At 32.9% G+C, this 21,477-nt stretch overlaps 1 protein-coding gene across 3 annotated transcripts; it reads right to left on the reverse strand.

Annotated features, from left to right (window-relative positions):
- Positions 1–4: 4 nt before the first annotated feature.
- On the reverse strand, positions 5–12,515 carry LOC130828905 (uncharacterized). 3 transcript variants are annotated; one of them, XM_057694942.1, is made up of 13 exons: positions 12,033–12,514; positions 10,399–10,469; positions 10,023–10,112; positions 9,651–9,944; positions 7,809–7,948; positions 6,899–6,986; positions 6,376–6,558; positions 5,046–5,207; positions 3,021–3,214; positions 2,008–2,158; positions 1,021–1,189; positions 660–756; positions 5–142 (listed from the first exon to the last, which is right to left on the reverse strand). In XM_057694942.1, exons 1-12 carry the CDS (start codon positions 12,424–12,426, stop codon positions 689–691), a joined length of 2,004 nt encoding a protein of 667 aa, XP_057550925.1. In that variant the 5' UTR covers positions 12,427–12,514; the 3' UTR covers positions 5–142; positions 660–688. The 3 variants fall into 3 exon arrangements, with proteins under 3 accessions (XP_057550925.1, XP_057550926.1, XP_057550924.1); XM_057694943.1 differs by lacking the exon at positions 5–142 and having other exon boundaries at positions 164–756; positions 10,023–10,106; positions 12,033–12,515; XM_057694941.1 differs by lacking the exon at positions 5–142 and having other exon boundaries at positions 164–756.
- Positions 12,516–21,477: the final 8,962 nt, after the last annotated feature.

The following is a 21,477-nucleotide window of genomic DNA, read 5'->3' on the forward strand; positions in this document are numbered from 1 at the left end:
TCTAGTGTTCTTTTCATTTTGACTCATTATGTTACATAGAAATAGAAAGTAAATGCATCTTACCCAAATCATCTGAAAACGGAAAACCAGAGGTAGATCTACTCATCTACAATCTACTGTAAGTCCTTCAAAAGATTTGAACCTGTTAGTTTCAAAGGAGAACGATTATTCACAGTAAACAAAAACCGAACCATAGTTTTGGGATCAGCAAACATTAAACAAATTACAATATGAATACATAAATTATATTTGACGCGGAACAGGTATGATGTTCTCTAAACTGTCATATTTGGCACATTTTAAATGGTATTTCAAGGTAGTTGCATTAAGTTTTTGCCAAATATTTGCTTTACTATAACAAAAGCCACAGACGGACCAGAAAGAAAATTAGTAGCAGCTGTGACTTGCCATCATCATAATTTGGGTTCTTTCACACCCAAATTTCACTGATTTTAGAATATGAACTACATGATAACCATAACAATCACAGCAGATTTTAGGCGATAGCTGAGCTGGAGCTTCGTATTCATGGATGAAGTAATGTATTGACATGAAACATCACAATTCAAAAATGCAGGACTTCAAGACGCAGAGCAGGTTAACAGTAACTTGGCTTTAAGTTCCTCGGCTGAAACAACAAGCTAGAACTCCACCCTTACCAATAATGCTAGTTGTCAGATGGAAGATATTATACATTCACGACTTCTTTTCTTTGATTTTTTGAAAGATTGGCTCTTGTCTTTGTTGAGGTGCCTCCTATAGAACAATGCGGGTAATAAGGATCAGTAGTGCAGCCTATGAAATAATATTGTGAGAATCATATAGAAGTACACCATTCAAAAATATAAGAAATAAATAAGGATACATGTTTACACCTCATACAAAGAGGTCGAAATTTTCTCCTCGTGAACCCGCATTAAACTTGGTTAATTCAGAGACAGTATTGTCAATTTTCTAGTAATCAGTTAACAAAGATATCAGTAATTAAAGAGTTTTTCAAAGCTGAAATGGAACAATCACCTGCATGCTCTTTGCCAGATTTCCTTCTGCTGCGCCATAAAAGACGAATTGGAGTACCAGAAAATCCAGCATCAGAACGCAATTGTTTCTCCATATAGCGACGATAAGTCTCTGGAAAGAGCTTTGCATCATTAACAAAGAAAACAAATGTGGGAGGTCGGATAGCAGCCTGTTGCAAAAATGTGAACCATTAGAACTTCCAAGTAATAGAAAAAATACAAGTACACCATTGAATGTCGCGAATGATCTGCTTATGAGCTTTTAAAACTTATGTAACAAATATTGCTCAGCCATAGAATATACTCAATCTAGAACAATGACCATCAAATAAAGTTTCCTGATATCAGTTAAATATAGTCAATGTATTCATGGTATTGGAGAAATAAAGAAAGCATTTCACAAGATATTCATGGAACTATTTTTAGATGTCATGTACACTGTAAAACTTAAAACAATTGATTTGATAATTACTACATGCTGTTTTTACAGTTTAGGACCACCTACAATGAGCATAGTTTGAAGTTTGTAAACCCATCTTTCAATAAAAAGGCTAAAACACTAAATATTCTTATGTTTTTTAATCAAATAAGGAGTTAGCTGAAAGTTTTTGTCTTCACATGAAGAATGTTTGTTACAGATAGGCATTAGGCTGAGCCTTGCCTCACAGCAATAATTCTAATACAGCAAACATAGGTTGTAGCAGCCAGATACAATGCACACAAAATGTGCATAGCAGTATTAAAAAATTCAACAATGCTAGCAGCTCACATGTTTCTCATGTAGCATAGATATGGTGATTGAACATAATAGCATACAAATGTCATTGGTGGCATGTGAATATGGTAGCACGTGTTATCCCTGATTGTAAAAGACAATATGCACAAAGAAAACTGTGTTTAAGAAACTATGGGGCCCAGGTTTATTATCTTCCAGAAAATAAGCAAGCATAATGTGTTTCTGAAACAAATAAACCATAACCAAAGATACCTGTGTGCAATAATAAACACGTCCTCTCTTTCCGGCCCTAGTCCTTGGTGGAGCTTTAAAAGCCACGGCCTCTCGGACAACTTGATTTAATGTAGCCGTACTTAGTCTCCTTGATCTCTCTTTCTCTACTATGCTGGCAGCAACAATGATTCTACAAACATACAAATAAATGCCAAATCAGAACTTGAGCAAGGGTAACTGCTATTAAATGTAATAGTATGTCATCCAATGGCTCCCCACTCCGTTAGATGAATGAAGCAATGTATATTATGTGAATATATTTCGAATGTAAATTTCATATCCCTGAACAAACATTTTAAAAAGAGAACGAGCTTCCAATCAAACTTAATAAGCTACAACTGAAAGCTTCTACAATTATGGCATATCATCACCAACTTCAGCACCACAGCAAACCACACAATAAAGAATAAACTCTATGCCTGTTATGAGCTCCACTTAAACGCTACATTTACAATTTATTGTTACATCAATTCACATCAATAATACTATCAGCTTAAAATTCCAGGGTTCTCATTGAAAATTTTCAGCTTTAATTGATACCACAGCCCGAGGTTATATATTCCTCAATGGTGAGGACACAAGATAGGGCTGTTATTTGCTGTGCCAATAATTTCAGACATCATGAGGCATGAGCTGAAACAAGTACACGCATAACAGATATTGGAAGGAGAAACATAATGATGAGCATGATTATGATTAGGCCTGGGCTTCAACTGATGATTTCTTCCCCTGAAAGATCAAAAGAAGTCGGCACTGATTTATTGCTACAGTCAACATATGAGAATTTATTTGAACACACTAACCAATGAGTAGCAAAGAAAGCTTTCTATTGTATAGTTATACAAAGAAGACTCGTATAAACAATCATCAGCTTATGTATCAGTCTCACAAGTCACATGTATTCATAAAGAACACTAGAATTTTAATCCCGCATAAAATTCCAGTTACTAATATTGAGATATTAGAAAGAAAAAACACTGAAATAATCATACTTGTCAACACTTTGACCAGATATTGCAGCTGCATAAACAATGGGTGCCCAATGAAGATTGCGAATCTTCTGTCTAACATCTTGTTCATACACTGTAGCCGTCTCCTGATCCTTATTTGGTATAGTATCCCATTTATTTACAACTATCAAACAACCCTTCCCTTCCGTTTCAATCTGTTCTGCAATTTTGTAGTCCTGGGAAATAAGACAGAAGATATCAACCCCTCCGACTGGTAAGATAAAACGTTATAAGAGTCAAGGGAGGTCATCAAGAAGCATAGGCACTTTATTCATCAGCCTACACAAATGTAAAAACATACTGCAACGACAATTCAACTTTCCACTGGTTCCGATCCATTCGTTAGGTATGGAAATCATGCAGACAAAATTGCAACTCTCCTAATCTCAAATGTACAGTCACACTTCCACGTGACAATTATGAAAGGAAATCACTATGTGAAGTTTAAAAAATCAATGCCCAAAGGCGGCTATTTTTTCTCTCTCCCCAAATGGAAGAAATCACAATTCACAAGCAATAATTATAATTGGAGTAAGGGGAGAATATTCAGAATGGACTGAGGGAATGTAGAAAACAAGCACTGTGCAGCTGAATCTGAAACAAAGTATCAACGTATATAGAGCCTCAAGAAACCACAAAAAAATTCAAAGCTAAAAGTTCATGCATCAAAGTAGAGATGACAACTTAGTCTGAATTTGACCCTAGTCCGACTCGATCCAAGAAAATTAATCCGATTCAAATCCGATAAAAAGAAAAGAAGTCTGTATCCAAATTCGATCATATACCCGGACTCCGACTCGGATTCGAATTGGAGTCAAATCTGAGAAAAAATCCGTCAATCCGACTCGACTCCAACTCCAATAGAATCTGGCATCTAACTCCAAATAGTTCAAATATATATATATATATATATATATATATATATATATATATATATATATATATATATATATATATATATATATATATATATATATATATATATATATATATATCTTATGGTTTATTTCAGAAAAATTTATATTTTAGGATTGATATATAAACATATAAATATTTTGACGTTATTTATCTGTTTATATTGGTGGTAGAGTTATTGAACCCATCATAGAAGAATTTTCCTCGATATTTCCACATTATTCAAACACTGTTGTGCCTATTCGAAAGGAATCTTTGTAATGAGTTTTTTTTCGTAATAATGTAAATTCGGGTAAGTCATAGCATAGCTATTTAGTTGAATTGGTCGAACTATATTTATTTGTTAGAATTTGAGCAAATTAGAGGCTATTCCAAAGACATTATTTTTATAAACTTCCATACAGTTAAAAAAATTTGAATTTGTAATTTTGAATAAAAGACGTCATAATTGGACTCCGTCAGCGGTCCGCGAACGGGAGAACCTGAGTCGGAGTGAAATCAGAGGATGTATAATCTGAGTCTAATCTGAGTCCGAGTCAGAGGTGAAACAAAATTCCGAGTAATACTCGGGTGAATTCGAACAATGCATAATCCGATCCAAGTCCAACCCATTGCTCACTAAACACACATATTTTCCTCATCCTTGAATTAGCATTGGCAATGCATCCATCTTGACCCGAACTACTACAAGAAAAGATGGAAACAAAAACAAACGGGACACTAAGATGTAATGTACAGACACCAGCCTTTTTTTTCCAAACACAACTGCAGTATCCAAAAATGTTAGGAGGCAAAAAAAAAAGCCTCTTCTACAATCAACACAAAGTTCCAAGACTGACCGCCAGTGTCATGACACTATTTCTATCAGAAAAACCTTTTTTAGCAAAAACTGAGACTAAAAACATAAAGATTTCACATAATGCAGAACCAGATTACCAGACCTTCACATCAACGGTAGTAAAAGCCTAACTTTGGGACACAGTGCACAAGAAAGAAGATTCATCCACGATTGCTAAAAACCTAGAGCTTCAATCAAAATCTATATCACTTTAAATGCCACTAGGATACTGACTTACTGAGAAGAAATTTTACCTGTTCTGTAATACATGCCATTGCCTCGATCACTAGAGCTACAACATCTGAGCGACGAATAGCACGGAAGGCTCGATTAACAGATAAAGCCTCAGTAGTGCTCCCTGAAGAAGCAACAGCTGCTTTTCTTCGAATTCCAGCAGTATCAATTAGCCGAAACTTCTGAAAAATAAATCTAAAAGTTACAAATATCCCACCACAAGAGTCCCTAGCATTCTAGCAAGCCACTTTAACTGCTAAAACTATGCAATAAAGGATAGTACAGTATAATGACATCAAAAAAGAGGGGGAAGAGGGAAAACGTTTTCACGGGTAATTGGGCTGACATGAAGCAGCTGGATGAATTTGGAATCATGGCTGGAGAGCTGAAGAGGAATACAGTGAGAGTTACAATGAGGGAGGAAAAGAGTAGTGTTATCTGATTCACTAATCACCGGACGAATTGTGTATAGAAAATTGTGAATTGCGAACTAATTCAAGTGAATTTTAGGCTATTTCAGGTTAATATTGGCACACTTTGAGCGAATTAAGTAACACAAGGATGCACAAAGGGGAGCTATTTCCTATAAAGGTAGTCGTCTGCAAAAATAGACACAACAGCATGATTGTGGTGGACCACTAACAACCCAGCTGCATTTTAGAGGGGCCAGGGGGCAATAGGCTTGGGAGGCAGGATAAATGTTACATGAAACGAAATTCGACTCAATATGAGAAACGAAACAAGAAATGAGAAATGTTAATTTAGTGCTTTGGTAACTTAGGAAACAATTTGATCCAATATAAGCCAAGATAAGATCATGGTGTAATCAATATTCCAAATACATTATCATAAGCAAGAAATATAACCATAACACTAATCATAAATCTTAAGTCTTGTATAACAAAAGTATCATATTATATAGCCATAATAGTAAAAAGGAAAAAAAATTTAAATAAAAAAAAATTCCATCTAAAAACGAGAAATGTTAATTTAGGGTTTTGAATCGTGTTTTCGTATAGTTTCAGTACAAACAATTTGAAATGTGATACAGCACATAGTTTCATGTTTCTTCAATCGTATTAAACCTAGAGAGACAGGAGTGAAGATTTGAAAAGCATGTATTCTGGACCTAAAGTTTCATGGTCATATTCATAGTTCAGACAACCAAAAATGACAGGAAATGTCCTTATGTGATAAAACTCGACACTTGGTACAAGTATATTCAAAGTCAACACAAAAGCATTTCACGCCAAGTCAGAAAGTCCAACCCCAAATACTAATATATAGAAAAATTGTAACATAAATAACTATAACAATAATATTGATAAAAAAAGCACAACAGGGTCAGACCTGGCCATCTGGTCCGATAAATTCAGTATCAATGGCATCACGAGTAGTGCCACTGATTGGACTCACAATGGTCCTGTCCTCTCCCACTAACGCATTCAATATGCTGCTTTTTCCAACATTTGGTCTGCCCACAATTGCAATAGCAGGAATATAGTTTTCTTCTTCTTCAAGATAAACAAGGTCCTAAATTTGCAAAACACAAAGCCTGTCAAATGCACACTTCAAGAGTTGACGACACTCAAGATACTAACAGAATACAAAGAGAAGTCCATTTATGAGCAACAAGGGGAATACAAACCAGAAACCAATGGCTATTTTTTTTTTGAATCACTAAAAGTCTTCAGTATTTTCAGTCTTATGAAATGTCATTTTAGGTTCAAAAAAGTCAATTAGTAACTATATATATATATATATATATATATATATATATATATATGTATATATATATATATATATGTATATATATATATATATATATATATATATATATATATATATATATATATATATATATATATCTTACTTCAACTTGTGTCATCACAGAACAAACAAGATCAAGGAGCTCCCCAGTTCCACTTCCAGAGATAGCAGATACAGGCATAGGCGACAACCTATTCACCAACAAAAAACGAAAACAGTTTAAACGAAAGATGAAACTGAAAACATGATAATATTTAGACATTCTAATTCCTTAATGTTTCAACCATAGTAATCTAGCGTGTATACATCCATCGAGCCTCATAAAGGACTGATAGTCCACAGGCTATAAGATATATTCTACAGGCAAGAAGCATGTATTCGCTATTTCTAGGCATATGTAAAGATGGAACTTTTTCTGAATTGAGCGGCTTCTCTGAATATAATTGGATGTTAAAAAGTCGAGTTTAAGGATTGCACTAAAAATACTGCTGTCAAATTAATTCACTGGGGCATTTTGATCCACATAATAATTAATATCAAGCAAAAACACAATTACGGTTGCAATCAGGACACCAATAACATCGTGCAGAGTCGCAAGTGTAAATTCACAATTGGATCCATCACCTGGAATTGGATCCTAATCTGTCACTGATTCCAATTTAGAGCCATATCCTATGCAAGTTTTATCAATGCCAAATCAAAGTCCAACATGGTTACTGCATTTGCTTTTACTCGCAGTAAGTCATCATGGTTACTGTAGAATCATCATAACTGATTTAAGCACTACTTTAACCATATTAAGCTAAATACCAGACTCACTACAACTCACAAAAGAGGGGAGAAGGGAGAAGGGAGTGAAGAACACAAACTGCTGAAGCAAAAAAATCATCAGACAAAAAGATAGCAATGTACAATGATACCACTATTTGCTAAAAAATGAAATTAAGCAAACACCTCCAACAGAGACCAACAATATTGTAGAAGCTGCAATTCCATAAGCATTGAAAACTCACCCCAAACACCAAAACTCTGATGCCTGCATTAGCCCTTTACTGGGAGATTCACATTTGTTAACGGCAAGTATAATATTCTTCCTTGAGTAGTTTTTACGCAACCAATCAGCTATTTCCACATCACCTGCAGTTAGGCCGGCCTGTTCAGCATTGTCTGAATGAGATTTACTTGGCAAGGCAGAATGATCAATTAAGTGCTAAAAAGGTGCAACTAAAAATTTTTAAGAAACACAAACTAACACAAAATCATAATGTCAACATCACAAGTTAGTTGAATCCACCTTTCCATGATCCGGTTTGGGGATAATTAGCCAGGAGTCTGGATAGTAGATTGGCAAGAGAAAGACAAGAGAGACAAGGAAAAGCAAGAAAGAGAAAGATTGAATGAAAAACAAGGAGATCAGGCCTTCTGAATCACCAAGACATTTGTGTAAGCATGTAGTAACACAGGTGTTTAACAGTTAAAACCAAACAGTGGTGGATGCAATGGGGGTGAAGGGTTGCAGATATACTGCCATTCTATGGAAGAAGCAAACAGACATATACTCTTTCTACAATTCAAATAAATAAAATTAACAGCTAGTGTGGTGGTTTTCTACAGGGGACAGGTTCTGTTCAAATAATTAAGAACTCTGATACAACTTGTGAAATTGTGGTACAACTTCCAAGTAGTTTTTTTAGCGTTTTCCATGTTCAAAATCATATTTACCTTTTGAATCATGTTCGTTCCCTGTTTTGATAGAAGTAGTTCAGTACTATACTTTGAATCATTTTCTTCAATTTTAGGTGGTTTTTATACTTTTTTTCTCCATTTCATGAGTATTTGTGATAATGTAATGGCAATTGAGTAAATAACTAGATCTCATAAGAATATAAGTAAGTAAAAAAGTTAATAAGAAAATAATATTTTTGATGTGAATTTTCAAAAGAGGAAATGGAACATTTGATTCACAGACGTTAGCCACAAGTTTGTTGTAGACATATGAATTATTCTGGTTAAAGGGTCATTTAATGGGTTTATTTGTAAGTTGTAAGTTGTAACCCATTCAAATCTGAAGATTTGCCACTGAAACTATGTTAAACAAAGTCATCAACCACTTCTCTTTTATCAATGCATAAATTAGTCAAAAAATTTACAACCAAGGGTGGTAAAATTCTACTTCTATCACCCCCTCCCTATTAAGTTAAGTGTAAAAGTTTTAATTACTTGCCGACCTTTGTTGAATTTTAGAGCATTTCTAGTAGTATAAATAGGGTGCTCATCACTTGCATTTTTCTCATCCCACCACAACATTCTTGAGTGGTAAAGCAAAAGTGAGAGCAATATTTTAGAGTGAGTTATTGTAAGAATAAGAGTGAGCTACTACAATATAGTAATAGTATATATATTGTAATCTTATATATTTCTAGTGATATTATTATTACTTTAAGCATTAGTTGTTCAATACCACTCTAAATTTTATTGTCCACATTATTATTTTGCTATTCCTTCCACATAAATATACCCTGAAATTCTCTACAAACTAAGCAACTGAAATCTGAAATTCTATTGAACCAGCAACTTAAAATGAAGTTGGACCTCTAACTTGAGTTAAAAGAGAAATTTAGAGAAATGTAACAAACATGATCAAAGAAGAGGGAGAAGAATACATCTTCTTTTATTTGCAAAAGGACTTGATGGATGGTCTAAACAAAACTTTTTTAAGGCATTGGCCCAACAAATGATGTGTAAAATACTTTATATATCCCTGTTTGATAAGAATAAGAAAAATTTTATTTACAAGTTAAAAAAACTCAAGAGAGCAACAAAAAATGTAAAACACTAGCAGGAGATCAGCTCACCTGACCATCAACAACAAATATGATAACTGATGACTCTTCAACAGCTATAGCTGCTTGCCTCTCAATTTGAGTAGGCATTTTAGCTACAGCAGCCTCCCTAGCAACCAAAGGGATACCCTCCATACCAATCGTAGTGGACACATTCAAGTCCTCAGTAACATCTTCCTGTGATTTCGATAATGTGACAACACCTCCAGTATCAATGACCATAAACTCATGGTCTCCCCAAAATGACCTTCCATATAAACGATCCCTAGTAACCCCAGGTTCGTCAACCACAATTGCCCTGTTACCCTATGGAAAGAGATTAAAATTTAATGGAGAACAAAAAAACAATAGGAGAAACTTCAAATTTCAGGTAGCAAGAAATACCCCTACAAGACGGTTGAACAATGCTGATTTACCAACATTTGGCCTTCCGACAATTGCAACCTTTGGAAGAAGATGTTCAGGTACCTGCATCTGCAAGATCAAATAAATCAACAGATAAACATATCAAGCAAATCTAAATCTATACTGAAATAGTAAATGGCTCCAGAAAACATTTAGTGAGCCAAAAATAACATAGCTCAGCACTGACAGTAGGAAATGCAATAGGGACAATGTTAAGCCCTGCCCTTTTTCCATGTACAATTATATTCAAGATTACAATGAGCTTCAAATCCCCCGCCCCTTTTCCCCAAATTAGAAAAAACACATATATTTTCAAAAAATATCCCTGAAAATATACATCAACTAAATAACTGACATTTTTCGGCGCAATTTTCAGTCGCTTTTGTTTCCCAACTGCTTCTCCGCGAATTTTTGTTTCGCGTTCCTCTGTGATCAATGTTCAATGCAAAGAAGGGTGAGGAATGAAACTAGCTCAGTAGGTCAACATGCAATTGACTCCAAAATATTCAGCACATTAACAACAATAATTTCTATAGCTTACTCACTGATATGGCGATATCATTAATCCATATTCCATCCACATGAATAGTAAAACAGCTAGCTCAAACATAAACTACTGAAATGAATCCGCTCTTTAAGTTAGTTGTTCTACACGACTATTTATTTAAGATACAAAGCATTTCTTAGCATTGATTCAAAATATTGTCTTATGTTCATTTTAGAGGAAATGTTTTGCTACATCAATCTCCGATATAACCAAGATCACCTCTATTAGAACTTCCTTAATGGCTCAAAACAGAACAAAAAAGAAGTGATCAGCTCCACCAATTTTTTTAGCATATTCGGCAAACAAATCCACTACAAATTTAATTCCACATATATCGATGCAAAGCATATATCAAATGTTGATTTATGGCGCATGTGAGAGGATAACAATTTGCTATTCTATAATTTTTCAACATATCCAACCACGAAATCGAATACAATGATAATATAACATGTGGAATTCAAATCATGTATCAGATAATGATTTACTTATTAATGGGAGAACAAAATTACAATACTAATAAGCAAGTCAATCCACATTTTTAAACATATCCAATGTTGATGTTTGGTGACTTGAACTAAATCTGATAGTCTGAAACATGAAGAAAAACAAGCAGAGTGGTTGAGAGTTTCGGTCAGTAACGGGCTTAGTCTCGACTGAGACTAACATTAATCTCAGTCAAGATTAGTATGCGGAAAAGACAGAAGGATTGGAGCTTGGAGTATTTGGTGATGAGTCTCGGCCGAGAGTCTCGGTCAAGATTGATTCTAAGTTTGGTCGAGATTAAAGATTGTGGAACACAATGACTTTGGACATGTTGAGTCTCAGGCGAGACTCAAAGAAGATTCGGTCGAGACTAAGAGTCTCCGTGGAGATCTCAGGCGAGACTCAAAGAAGATTCGACGGAGGCTGAGAGTCTCGGTTGAGACTGTGCACATCTGCACGTACTTACACGATTAATTTTGCAGTTATGGTGTGCTTAGTTATGTGACTGTTAATTAATCTCTTTGTGACCGGAAATATATATATAAACCCTCCATTTGCAAGGTAAAAGGAGAGGTATTAATCAAGAGAGCACAAAATAATGAGTTTTAGGTAGCAGTATAAAACTCTTTGTCATCGTGTACTCTATCTTCTTACATAGTGAAATTTTGTTCTCCGTGCACGTAGCTATCACATTCTTGTTGTGTTTTCTTTTTGTTGTTATTTATTTTATTGTTTATTGATTGTTTTTGGTGAATGATTCTGCTGTCCGCGCACAATATTCAACAACTACTTCAATTAAAACGCAACTTCAACATCTTATGCTACGAGAATTTCATATCGGTATAATTGCATAAAAAAAAAAACTCAAATAAAAATATAAGCATCAAATAACAGTAAATTAGCAAATGTCACTTTGACATGAAAATCCTTATCAATTAGGCTTCAACTGAACATACCAATCCGCAATTCACGAGATAAGGACGTTGAAAACTCTCGAACAGCAACCCTAGCTTCAGCTTCAAGCTCTTCTTCATCGATGATAAAATCCTCATCACTTCCTTCACTTTGATAACCTTCGTAATCCAAAAGCTCTTCTTCTTCTACTTCTCCTCCGTCTACTTTTGGTTCACCTGGAGCGTCAATAGCGCCATTAGAGGACTGCGCGCGAAGAACAGAAGGTCGAAAATGGAGGTTTTGAGAAGGTTTAAGGAGAGGATTGGAGAGAGAAAGCGAAATGTGAGAAGGAAAAGATAAGGGTCTAGAAGTTTGCGGTAGAGAAGAGATGAGAGAAAGAGTTTTGGAGACAGAAAATGCCGCTATATCGCCGGTAAGCGCCATTGTTGATGGCATATTCAGAGGTTTTGGAGATTTTTTTGGCGGTTTTTTGGGGTTTATCTTCTATCCTTCTCCTTAAACGGTGTGATGAGTACGCGCATGATAGTGGATGACTGCAGGCAGGCTATATTGCGCATTCGTGTTGGATCGATCGGGTCTTTCTGAATTAAGTTCGGTTTAGTTTACCAAAAAAATAAATAATTAATAAAAATTAGTTTTAATGAGTTAGAAATAGTTTATATCATGTAAAATCAGTTACAGTTAGTAAAATTCAATTATAATTAGTTGCACAATCAGTACAACTCAGTAATAATTTATAGCTAAAATCATTTTCAATCAGCAACAATAAATTTTAATCAGTAAAAATCAGTTTTAATCCGTAAAAATTAGTTGAACCATTAAAAACCATATATAGAAGTACTAAATAGGGCTTTAGAGAACAATTACTACTTATAAGAAAAGATCTTGAGTTGTAAGTTCAACTGTCACCTAATTCTTCCCATTCCTCGACCTATCTTCTAATAAAAAAATTATGCACCCTGTCTATAAGGTGTAACACCCCTGAATTTCCAACCCCTAAAACGAAACCAAAATCGTGAAGGACGGGAGGAAATTCGGGTGTTACATAAAAAGAAAAGGAAAAGAATTTAGATAAACATTAAGATTAACTTAAAGAAAATGTGAGTGAAAATTTCGGCAGCATCTCTACTAAAACTCGAACATGTGGTAGAGCAATTAGCACAATAAAACATTAAACATGTGGATATTGTTACATTATTGAGTATTATTGTTAGTCGATTGTGGTATGGTAGTGGTTATTAAAGTTGAATATTATCATTGTTGAATTAGGAAGAAACCATTGTTGCCATTATTGTTTCAAATTACTTGGGGAAGTGCTTCTTTTCATGCCCCTTTGTCATCATGAGTAATCTTGTACATTGTAGTAAACTATATCACAAGTTAAGGCTATCACTAACATCAAGATCATTATAAGTTGCTAGTATTGATGTTGTTATACAAGTGCTAGTAGCCTTAGGGCATTTCATAGTGATGAAGCCTAATAAGTTGAGTCTCATTGGTTTAAAGAAATCGTCATAAAATGCACTTTATTGTTGTGAAAGCTTACTTGATTGTTGGTTTATTGGATGCGAAAGCTTATGTGATTGTTGAGTTGATGTCATAACATATGAACAAGTTTAAATGGAGTATTGCGAATTGGTTTAGTACTAGTGAGCAAACTTTATATGAAGAGATATCGATTATGAAATCCTTGAGCTTAGAATAGAGAATGAGAGTATTAGTAGAAGGCGGGGACCATCCCCTTATATATTTAAAAATTGGATTATTCTTTACTTGGAGTTAGAATGATACCTTAATAGGTGAATTTCGTATTTTGTTTGAGTTGTTCAGTGGGTTTTGCTATCCCAAGGCACCCATTAATAGTCGAAAGCGGGAGTTATTCCCGTTTGATCAAGCATTAGGTTATGATTAGTTAACATGACTCAACTGGATTATATCCGGTTGATTTAGTAGTCCCCTGGGTGAGATCTGACGGGATCACCGTAAAGGGGGGTATGAGCATACTTTTGTCATTGGGTGTCGGGTGGCCGATACTGCCCCTTGACCGAGGTGTTACCATGCGGGCCTTGCAAACCCCAATATGGTGGCCTCTTCACTGAATTTGTACCCCAGTGTGTTAGTTTTCCCGAAAGGTAGGACCCGAGAGGGTCAGGTGGAGGGGGTATAAGCTCATACTTTGCCATGGGCATCGGGTGGCCGATAACGCCCTTGGCCGTGTCACTATGCCATGAAGTGGAGAAAAGATCCATTGATAGAATGTTACTCATTGATAGAAAGTTTATTCATTCATAGAAAGCTTACACATTGATAGAAAATTTATTCTATGATGGAGTAGTTTATGCTAGTGAGAAGTGCGCCTAAGTTAAGTTACTTGAAGGGAGTTACCAGTTCCAAAAATAGACTATGATCACACCTACTCTAAGATAGACAAGCTCTATAGGGTCATGTGTTAGGTAGTATGTTAATGCCTTGGTTGAGCTGATACTACGCGCGTTTTGTAAGAGTTTATGTTTTGAGAAGAGGAGTATGAAGACATGCATTCTACCCAAGAACACATGGTTTGGGTTGGAATGGACATAATGAGATTAAGAAGTATAGGTGGACGATAAACGGTTATTATTTGTGCTTGTATCTTATGAAACCATCTTATGTTGTTGTATAACATAATGTTATCTAGTAGTTGGCCTTATTATATTTGATGCTAGTTACTGATGTGTACGTGTTTGTGTTTATGTTTGATGACTTTCTATGATTGCCCTGCTATGACACATTGGCCTTTGGTATGATGTCGAGTAGCAAGAGGATCATAGACAGGCGTGACAGGTATTGGAGCTTCTTTTGCATAGCATTGCATTGGGGGAGAGTGATGAGGGCGAAGCATAACCTGTGTCATACCGTTATCTTTCGATTTTATAGCTCGTGTTGTATACGTTTTGTCATTGGAGCTTCTTTTGGTTGTATACGTTTTGTTATGAGGCCTTGTGTACTCCTTTGTATATTTGTCTTTCCATTGCGTAGTTTATAATTTTGTATGGTTTTTAAAGAGTTAAGTCATTTTAAACGCAAGCATTGACACTGGAACCACGATCCATGCTTGGCATGTTGATTTGAGAAGCCGACGACGAATCATTCTGCCGTGGTGTGAGATTTTAAAGGCAATGATGCCTTAGATTAGTTTAATGTTTTTATTGTGCTAATTGGTCTACCACATGTTCGATTTTAGGAGAGATGTTGCCGGATTTTCTACTCATAATTTCTTTCAAAATTTGATATTATCTTATTTATTTTATTTCAATGTAACACCCGAATTTCTTCCCATATTTTGCGGTCTTGGTTTCGTATAAGTGGTCGAAAATTCAGGGGTGTTACACTTACAATGGGGAAATAAGAGAAGAGGGGTGAGAAGACAAGTGTTTAGAGTGGTGGTGGTGGCACAGCGGGACAAGGCACTGGTGGTGGACCTTGGTGGTAGTGCAGGCAGCCTCTGTTGGTGGTGGCGCAAAATGCAGCAACTGCTACTGTTTAGGAGTGTGCAGCCGGCTGCTGCCGTGGAGGGGAGAGGACCGGCTGGTGCTGCTGGTTGTGACTTGTGAGGGGGAGAAGGCGCAGCTTGTCTGGTTTTGGGGGCAGGAGCCGTTGCTGATCTGGTTGTGGGGAGGAGACGCAGACTATGAGGGAGAAGGAAGAGAGGGAAACACGTGGTTTTGTGAGTGAGAGAAAAATGAGGGATCTCCCTCGTAAATCCTAACTCATCTTATATTAGGGTGAACCTTCTAGCAAGATCCAACAAAAAAAACTTACTTTATTGTGCTCACAAATTTTAATAAAGATAATAATTATAATTCCAACCTCTCTATTTTAGTAAGCTCAACTCTATTTTTAATATAACTATGTTGACATTTAAATTCGTATATGAAAGTAATATACTAAAATTAACTAAAAAAATAATTTAATGTAATTGTAAAATCTCTAAAAGTTATTATAATATTAATTAATTACGTCATTAAAATCTGGGGGTTCGCTTGAATTGAAAACAAATATTTATGAGGGTAAATAAAAGTCAAATTAGGAAAACAAGGTTAGTTAGATAGATGTTTAAAGAAATTTGATTGTTACAAAGGTGGAAGAATTAATTAGAAGGTGATGAAAAATAAAGAAAATAGCAAGTAGTTCTCTTATTTTGGGTATAAATTTACCCTTGGGGAGGGTAAGAGAATTCTTTACCTCCAAACGAGAGACATCAACCTTTTTTTTTATTCATTTTTTTTAATTTATTCTTATTTTACTTATATCACAATCATTTCAATAATTTTATTTGCATCTTTAAATACCTATGTTATATTACTTTGACTTTTTTTACCTCTTTATATATTTACTTTCAATCCAACCGAATAAATAGAGTAGTTTACTAGAGTACTTAATTACCCCCTCCTATTTAATTCAAATGTATTGATTTATTAGTTTTTTTGGTCAATTCGTTTTTTGTCGTCCAAAATGTTCTTATTCTAGCAAATACAAAGTTAACACAGTTGGATATATTATCTTATTATATTTTTTTATAAACAAACATTAACATGTGTGATCTCATGGTTGATAATTTTTTTTTGAAAACTTTAAAGAATTTGGCTACATTTTTTAAACTCCAAATTCTACAAGCCCTATGATTTTGCATAAAACTCAATATTTTTAAGCGTTGATACAAATTTAAATTTAAGTCTAAATCTAAACATAACAATAGAATCTATTGGATGCTTTTTCTACGATTATTATCACGTTACAACATCGAAAAAATACAATTCAACCTATTCTAATATTGGAGGCTTATTTCTACGATTATTACAATGTTAAAATAAATGTTACAATCGCACGTATCCAAAATCCTAGGCTAAAGACATATACTTGTTTTCTCTAAACATTTTATGATAAATCAGCTTTTTTCTTTAACATACTTTTACAAAAGTTAGGGAAGAACATAGCACAAAGAATTAAAACTTATCTACTCCTTTAGTCATTGTTTGTTATCTATTATACTTTAATATATTTTTTACAGTAAATTTTAAATTTTAATATTTTATATAATAATAAATAATTAAAAATATATAACCTAAAATTAAGAGTATATATTAGGCTGAATTTAATAAAACCTCGAATAAATATATTATAATTTTATATATTTATAAAAATATTATTTAAAATTATTCATCTTAAAATTTAAAATTATAAAATGTACAAACAAACAAAAACTATTTTACAAAGTATGTCATAACATAATTATGATTAATGATAACAATATGAAGTAATTATTTATTAAATACTACTAAACTAGATTAATTGAAGTTTAAATATTATACAAAGCTTACAAAATTGTATAAAAACAACTAAAATCAGCATCAAACCTAAAAATATATATTTAAACTACAAAAAAATCCTGCAAATATTTAAATTTAAAAGCTAAATTAAAACAACATCGTTGTATCTAGTATATCTTAGGGTCTGAAAGGGTAAAACGACATAAAAGCATACTTTATCGAGAAGATAAGGAGATTGCCTCTATTTAAACCCTCAACTAACCCAATTCTTCAAAATCCCCAAGTTAATCGCAATTTCTTGCACGAAACGGTTTGATCGTGAGACTTTTTCATATATAGATTAAATAGTTCAATAATGTAATTATTAGCATATAAGCTCTTTATTTTAAAGTCGAGAGAAAATCTTTTCCGACTTAATAATGATACCGCCTACTATGTCGAAAAGTAGCAGCAAATATAAGAGAGGTAAAGAATTGGAGACGACCATAAATTTCAGAAGTTTGAGAAGTGAAATCTTGAACAAGATCTTCAAATTTCACCATAAAAACGCTAAATCTTCTCATTGGTGGGATTAATAATATCAATGGTACTGCTGAAAAAGCTGCTCCAAGCATCACTTCCAACATCACTTTTTCGATCTCGAAAAAAAATATATACGGCAACTAATTTGAAACGGAAAATTAAATAATTAAAATAAGAGTAAGAAATTATGAAGAGAAAAGAAAGATGAAAATGGTGTAAATTGATGGATATTTATGAAAAGGGTAAGAGATGGATGGCTCTATTTTTCAAGGTGATGTTTGGAGATCATGAAAATGAAGGATGTATTTGGCGGAATGGAAGATGTGAAAGAATGTATGTAGACCTAATTTTGGGATAGGGAGGAATTTTGTTTTACATCTTACCCTAATTGTTGTATCATTGTTTCATTTATTATATTATATTTAGATTTATTAAAGGATAAACAATAATGGGTTGGCAAAGGTTTGGAATTAGTAGAGAGGATGTTTGTTTGCATCTAAATATAATTCAGAATTTTAACTTTTTAAGAATTTGATATGAAATGTTTTTTGTTTGACAAATTAAATTATAACTAAGATATGTTTAAAATAGATTTGAAAATTTGATATTGATTCGATTTTATAACCGATCCGATTTTATAACCGATCTGATTTGACCCCTTATTAATTGTATATTTACAATTATGTAAACACCAAATTAGAGATAAAATTCATTTTTGAACCGATTCGAATTACCTAACCTAAAAATCAATCCGATGACCTAAATAAACGTCTCTAACTATAACTATAGAAATTTAGAAAATTTATTGTATGCATCTAAGACAATAAAGTATATATTGAGTCAATGAAATAAAGATAATCTCACCATGAAATAATTTAATTTGAAAATTTGTGAAAATAGAAAACTAGAAGCCCAAATCCAAATGACCAACTCATTCTAATAACAAAAGAGCTCATATAAATGATGGGCCAATACCCAAATTTAAAACAGTCTAGTTTCCATATAATGGCCTATTCCCTGACGGCCCAACTCGTCATTAATCTTGTCAAGAGAAGTTGGAACAAAAGTTGCTTATAAATAAACAGCTGGTCTTGTATGAGACCGTCTTAGTCTCACCATGAGACGGGTCTATATAATAGGTTTAATAGCCCATTTCTTCAATTGATTACTTTAAAATTATAAGTAATCTTTTAAGGTTAAGAGTAATCATTTTAAGACTATAAAAAGTAATTATATAAAATTATAAGTGATCACTTTAATGTTATATAATTATTTTAAGACAAAAAATATATATTGGGTTAATCCCAAAGATATTGTCTCACCTTGAGACCGTCTCATTTAAGAATTAGTGATAAATAAATGAAAATAGTTAACTACTTTTGTGAGATACCATCTGTCAATAAGATGACCTATAAACAAGTTGTTTATATTTTTATAATTTTTATTAGTTAGACTATATATATATATATATATATATATATATATATATATATATATAATTTAAAATTTCAAAATATTAGTTAAAAACATGATTTTTTTTTAAAATAATTTGAGTAATATTTTTTAAAAAAGCTTCTTTGATTCAAAATATTTAGTCTGAGTATTTTTGAAATTGAGGCGTTAGGGCTAATCATTTGCCTCATGTTTGTGAAATATTAATGAATCGGGATAATAAAGATTTTTTTTCTTTTCTCTTCTAGTATATTAATATTATTTATCCAAAACACATCAAAATCAAAACCAAAATTTATATAGTTTATGTGTCAATCCTCTTGGATGCAAAATTAGGAAAATAGAGATAAAATTTCCTAAGAAGGTACATGTAGCAAATTGAAAATACTTAATTGACTGGTAAACTATCTATTAATAATTGACAAAAAAAAATACTATTTTTAATGAGTTGGATTCTATAATTCATGAATAGGTCTTCAGGTTTTGTATCAACTTAATTAGTCCATATAATAATAGTGTGCATTCTTTAAAAAAAAAAACAATAGCGTGCATTAAATGAAATTTAAATTAAAAAGTATGAGTTAAGAAGTGTGAGTTAGGGAAGTAGAGAAGGAAGAGAATAAACTTATAAACAAAAGATCAAAAAGGATACACAATAAAAATAATGTGAACGAAGTCATATTAGACTTTCACACAATTTCTTGACGTCAATTAATAATAAATTCGCAAATTCGGTGTGCCGGGTGGAGGGACTACATTTCAATTTGATTTCATACAGCTTGAGCCTCACGCCATCCAGTTGACAACTTGTAGAGTTCCTCATCTAGTAAATATATATATATATATATGGAGAAGTTCAAGTGAAAACCATCCTATATGAAAACTGTGAGAATCATAAAAAGGTGTTACTTTTAAATAAAAAAGTATTACTATCCTTATATATATATTTTTTCGTTTACGTTTGAATTTTTATTATTTAATTCGATTGATAGATGAACATTATCTCTATTAAGGCTGAATTTTGCGAATAGAAATGATTTTTTTTTGGCATGTCATTTAAATGAATTTAAAAATAGCATTATTTACATTACACTTTTAATATAGTGAAGATACGGTTGAACTGTAGAATTTATCAGTTTGTGATGTAATTAATCTTCTATAAAAGTTTTTTTTTTGTGAATTTTACGAATTTTTCTTAGACCTAAAATCAATTTAGGGAAGAAATTCTACGTTTTTGAATAGAAATTTTGTCCCAAGAGAAAAATTGAACATGAAAATGCAAAGAAAAGGTGAATGTCTTGAAATTAGCACGTTTTGAATTTTGATTCATTTCTTTTTCATGATTTTGGGAATTGTAATAGATTGTAGTTTTTTTTTTTTTTTTTTTTTTTTTTTTTTTTTTTTTTTTTTAATTGAGTAGGTGCAATTTAAGGTTACTTTATTTGATTTTTAAGGCATTTAATTCATTGAATTCAAATAGTAAACCGTGGTTTTGAAAATATAGGGATTGTTTTCCCAAATGATGTTAGAATATTTTTAGATTATTCCTAAAATGCAGTACATGTTGAATCAACTTCCATAACACCATAAATTGATATTTACTTTGATTTTTCTATAAATTCAACATAAAATGTCTAATATCATTAACACTTAGTATTTACTTCAGTAGTTTTACCAAAGGAGGAGTTTTATTATTTTTTTATCAAAAAAATTGAAATTAGTGCCGCTAATTATAAGGCGCTAATGATATCATATAGGGACCATGTCCATAGTAATGGTTTTCTAATTATTATATTGAAAGGGTGCGAGAAAAATAAGGTGAACTGATATTATGAAAATGAATTTAACAAGTAATATAATTTGGAAACATCAAAAAAATTTGACATTATTTTGGAAAATTTTCATTTATATAGGTTGAGATGAGTATCTCACTATCTCTCAACCCCTTTTTTCGTGAAAAAGGTTTAAAGATTGTCTTTTTTCAATATCATAGTTTGTTATGTATACTTTTCTAGTTTTATTTTTTTTTTGTGTTTTACATTCTTTAATATAAATATTAGTTAATCTCTTTCTAATTCTTTAATATGGGATAATAATTTATATGTGGACTATTTTCTAACACTTTCTTCACATGTGAGCCCATTTTTTAATTTGGCCGAAACACCATTCTTTTCGAACCCGCAATTTGTTTTTTGTGGAAGAC

This window comes from Amaranthus tricolor, chromosome 12 (assembly GCF_026212465.1).
Source record: "Amaranthus tricolor cultivar Red isolate AtriRed21 chromosome 12, ASM2621246v1, whole genome shotgun sequence".
In the NCBI taxonomy this organism is placed as follows: domain Eukaryota; kingdom Viridiplantae; phylum Streptophyta; class Magnoliopsida; order Caryophyllales; family Amaranthaceae; genus Amaranthus; species Amaranthus tricolor.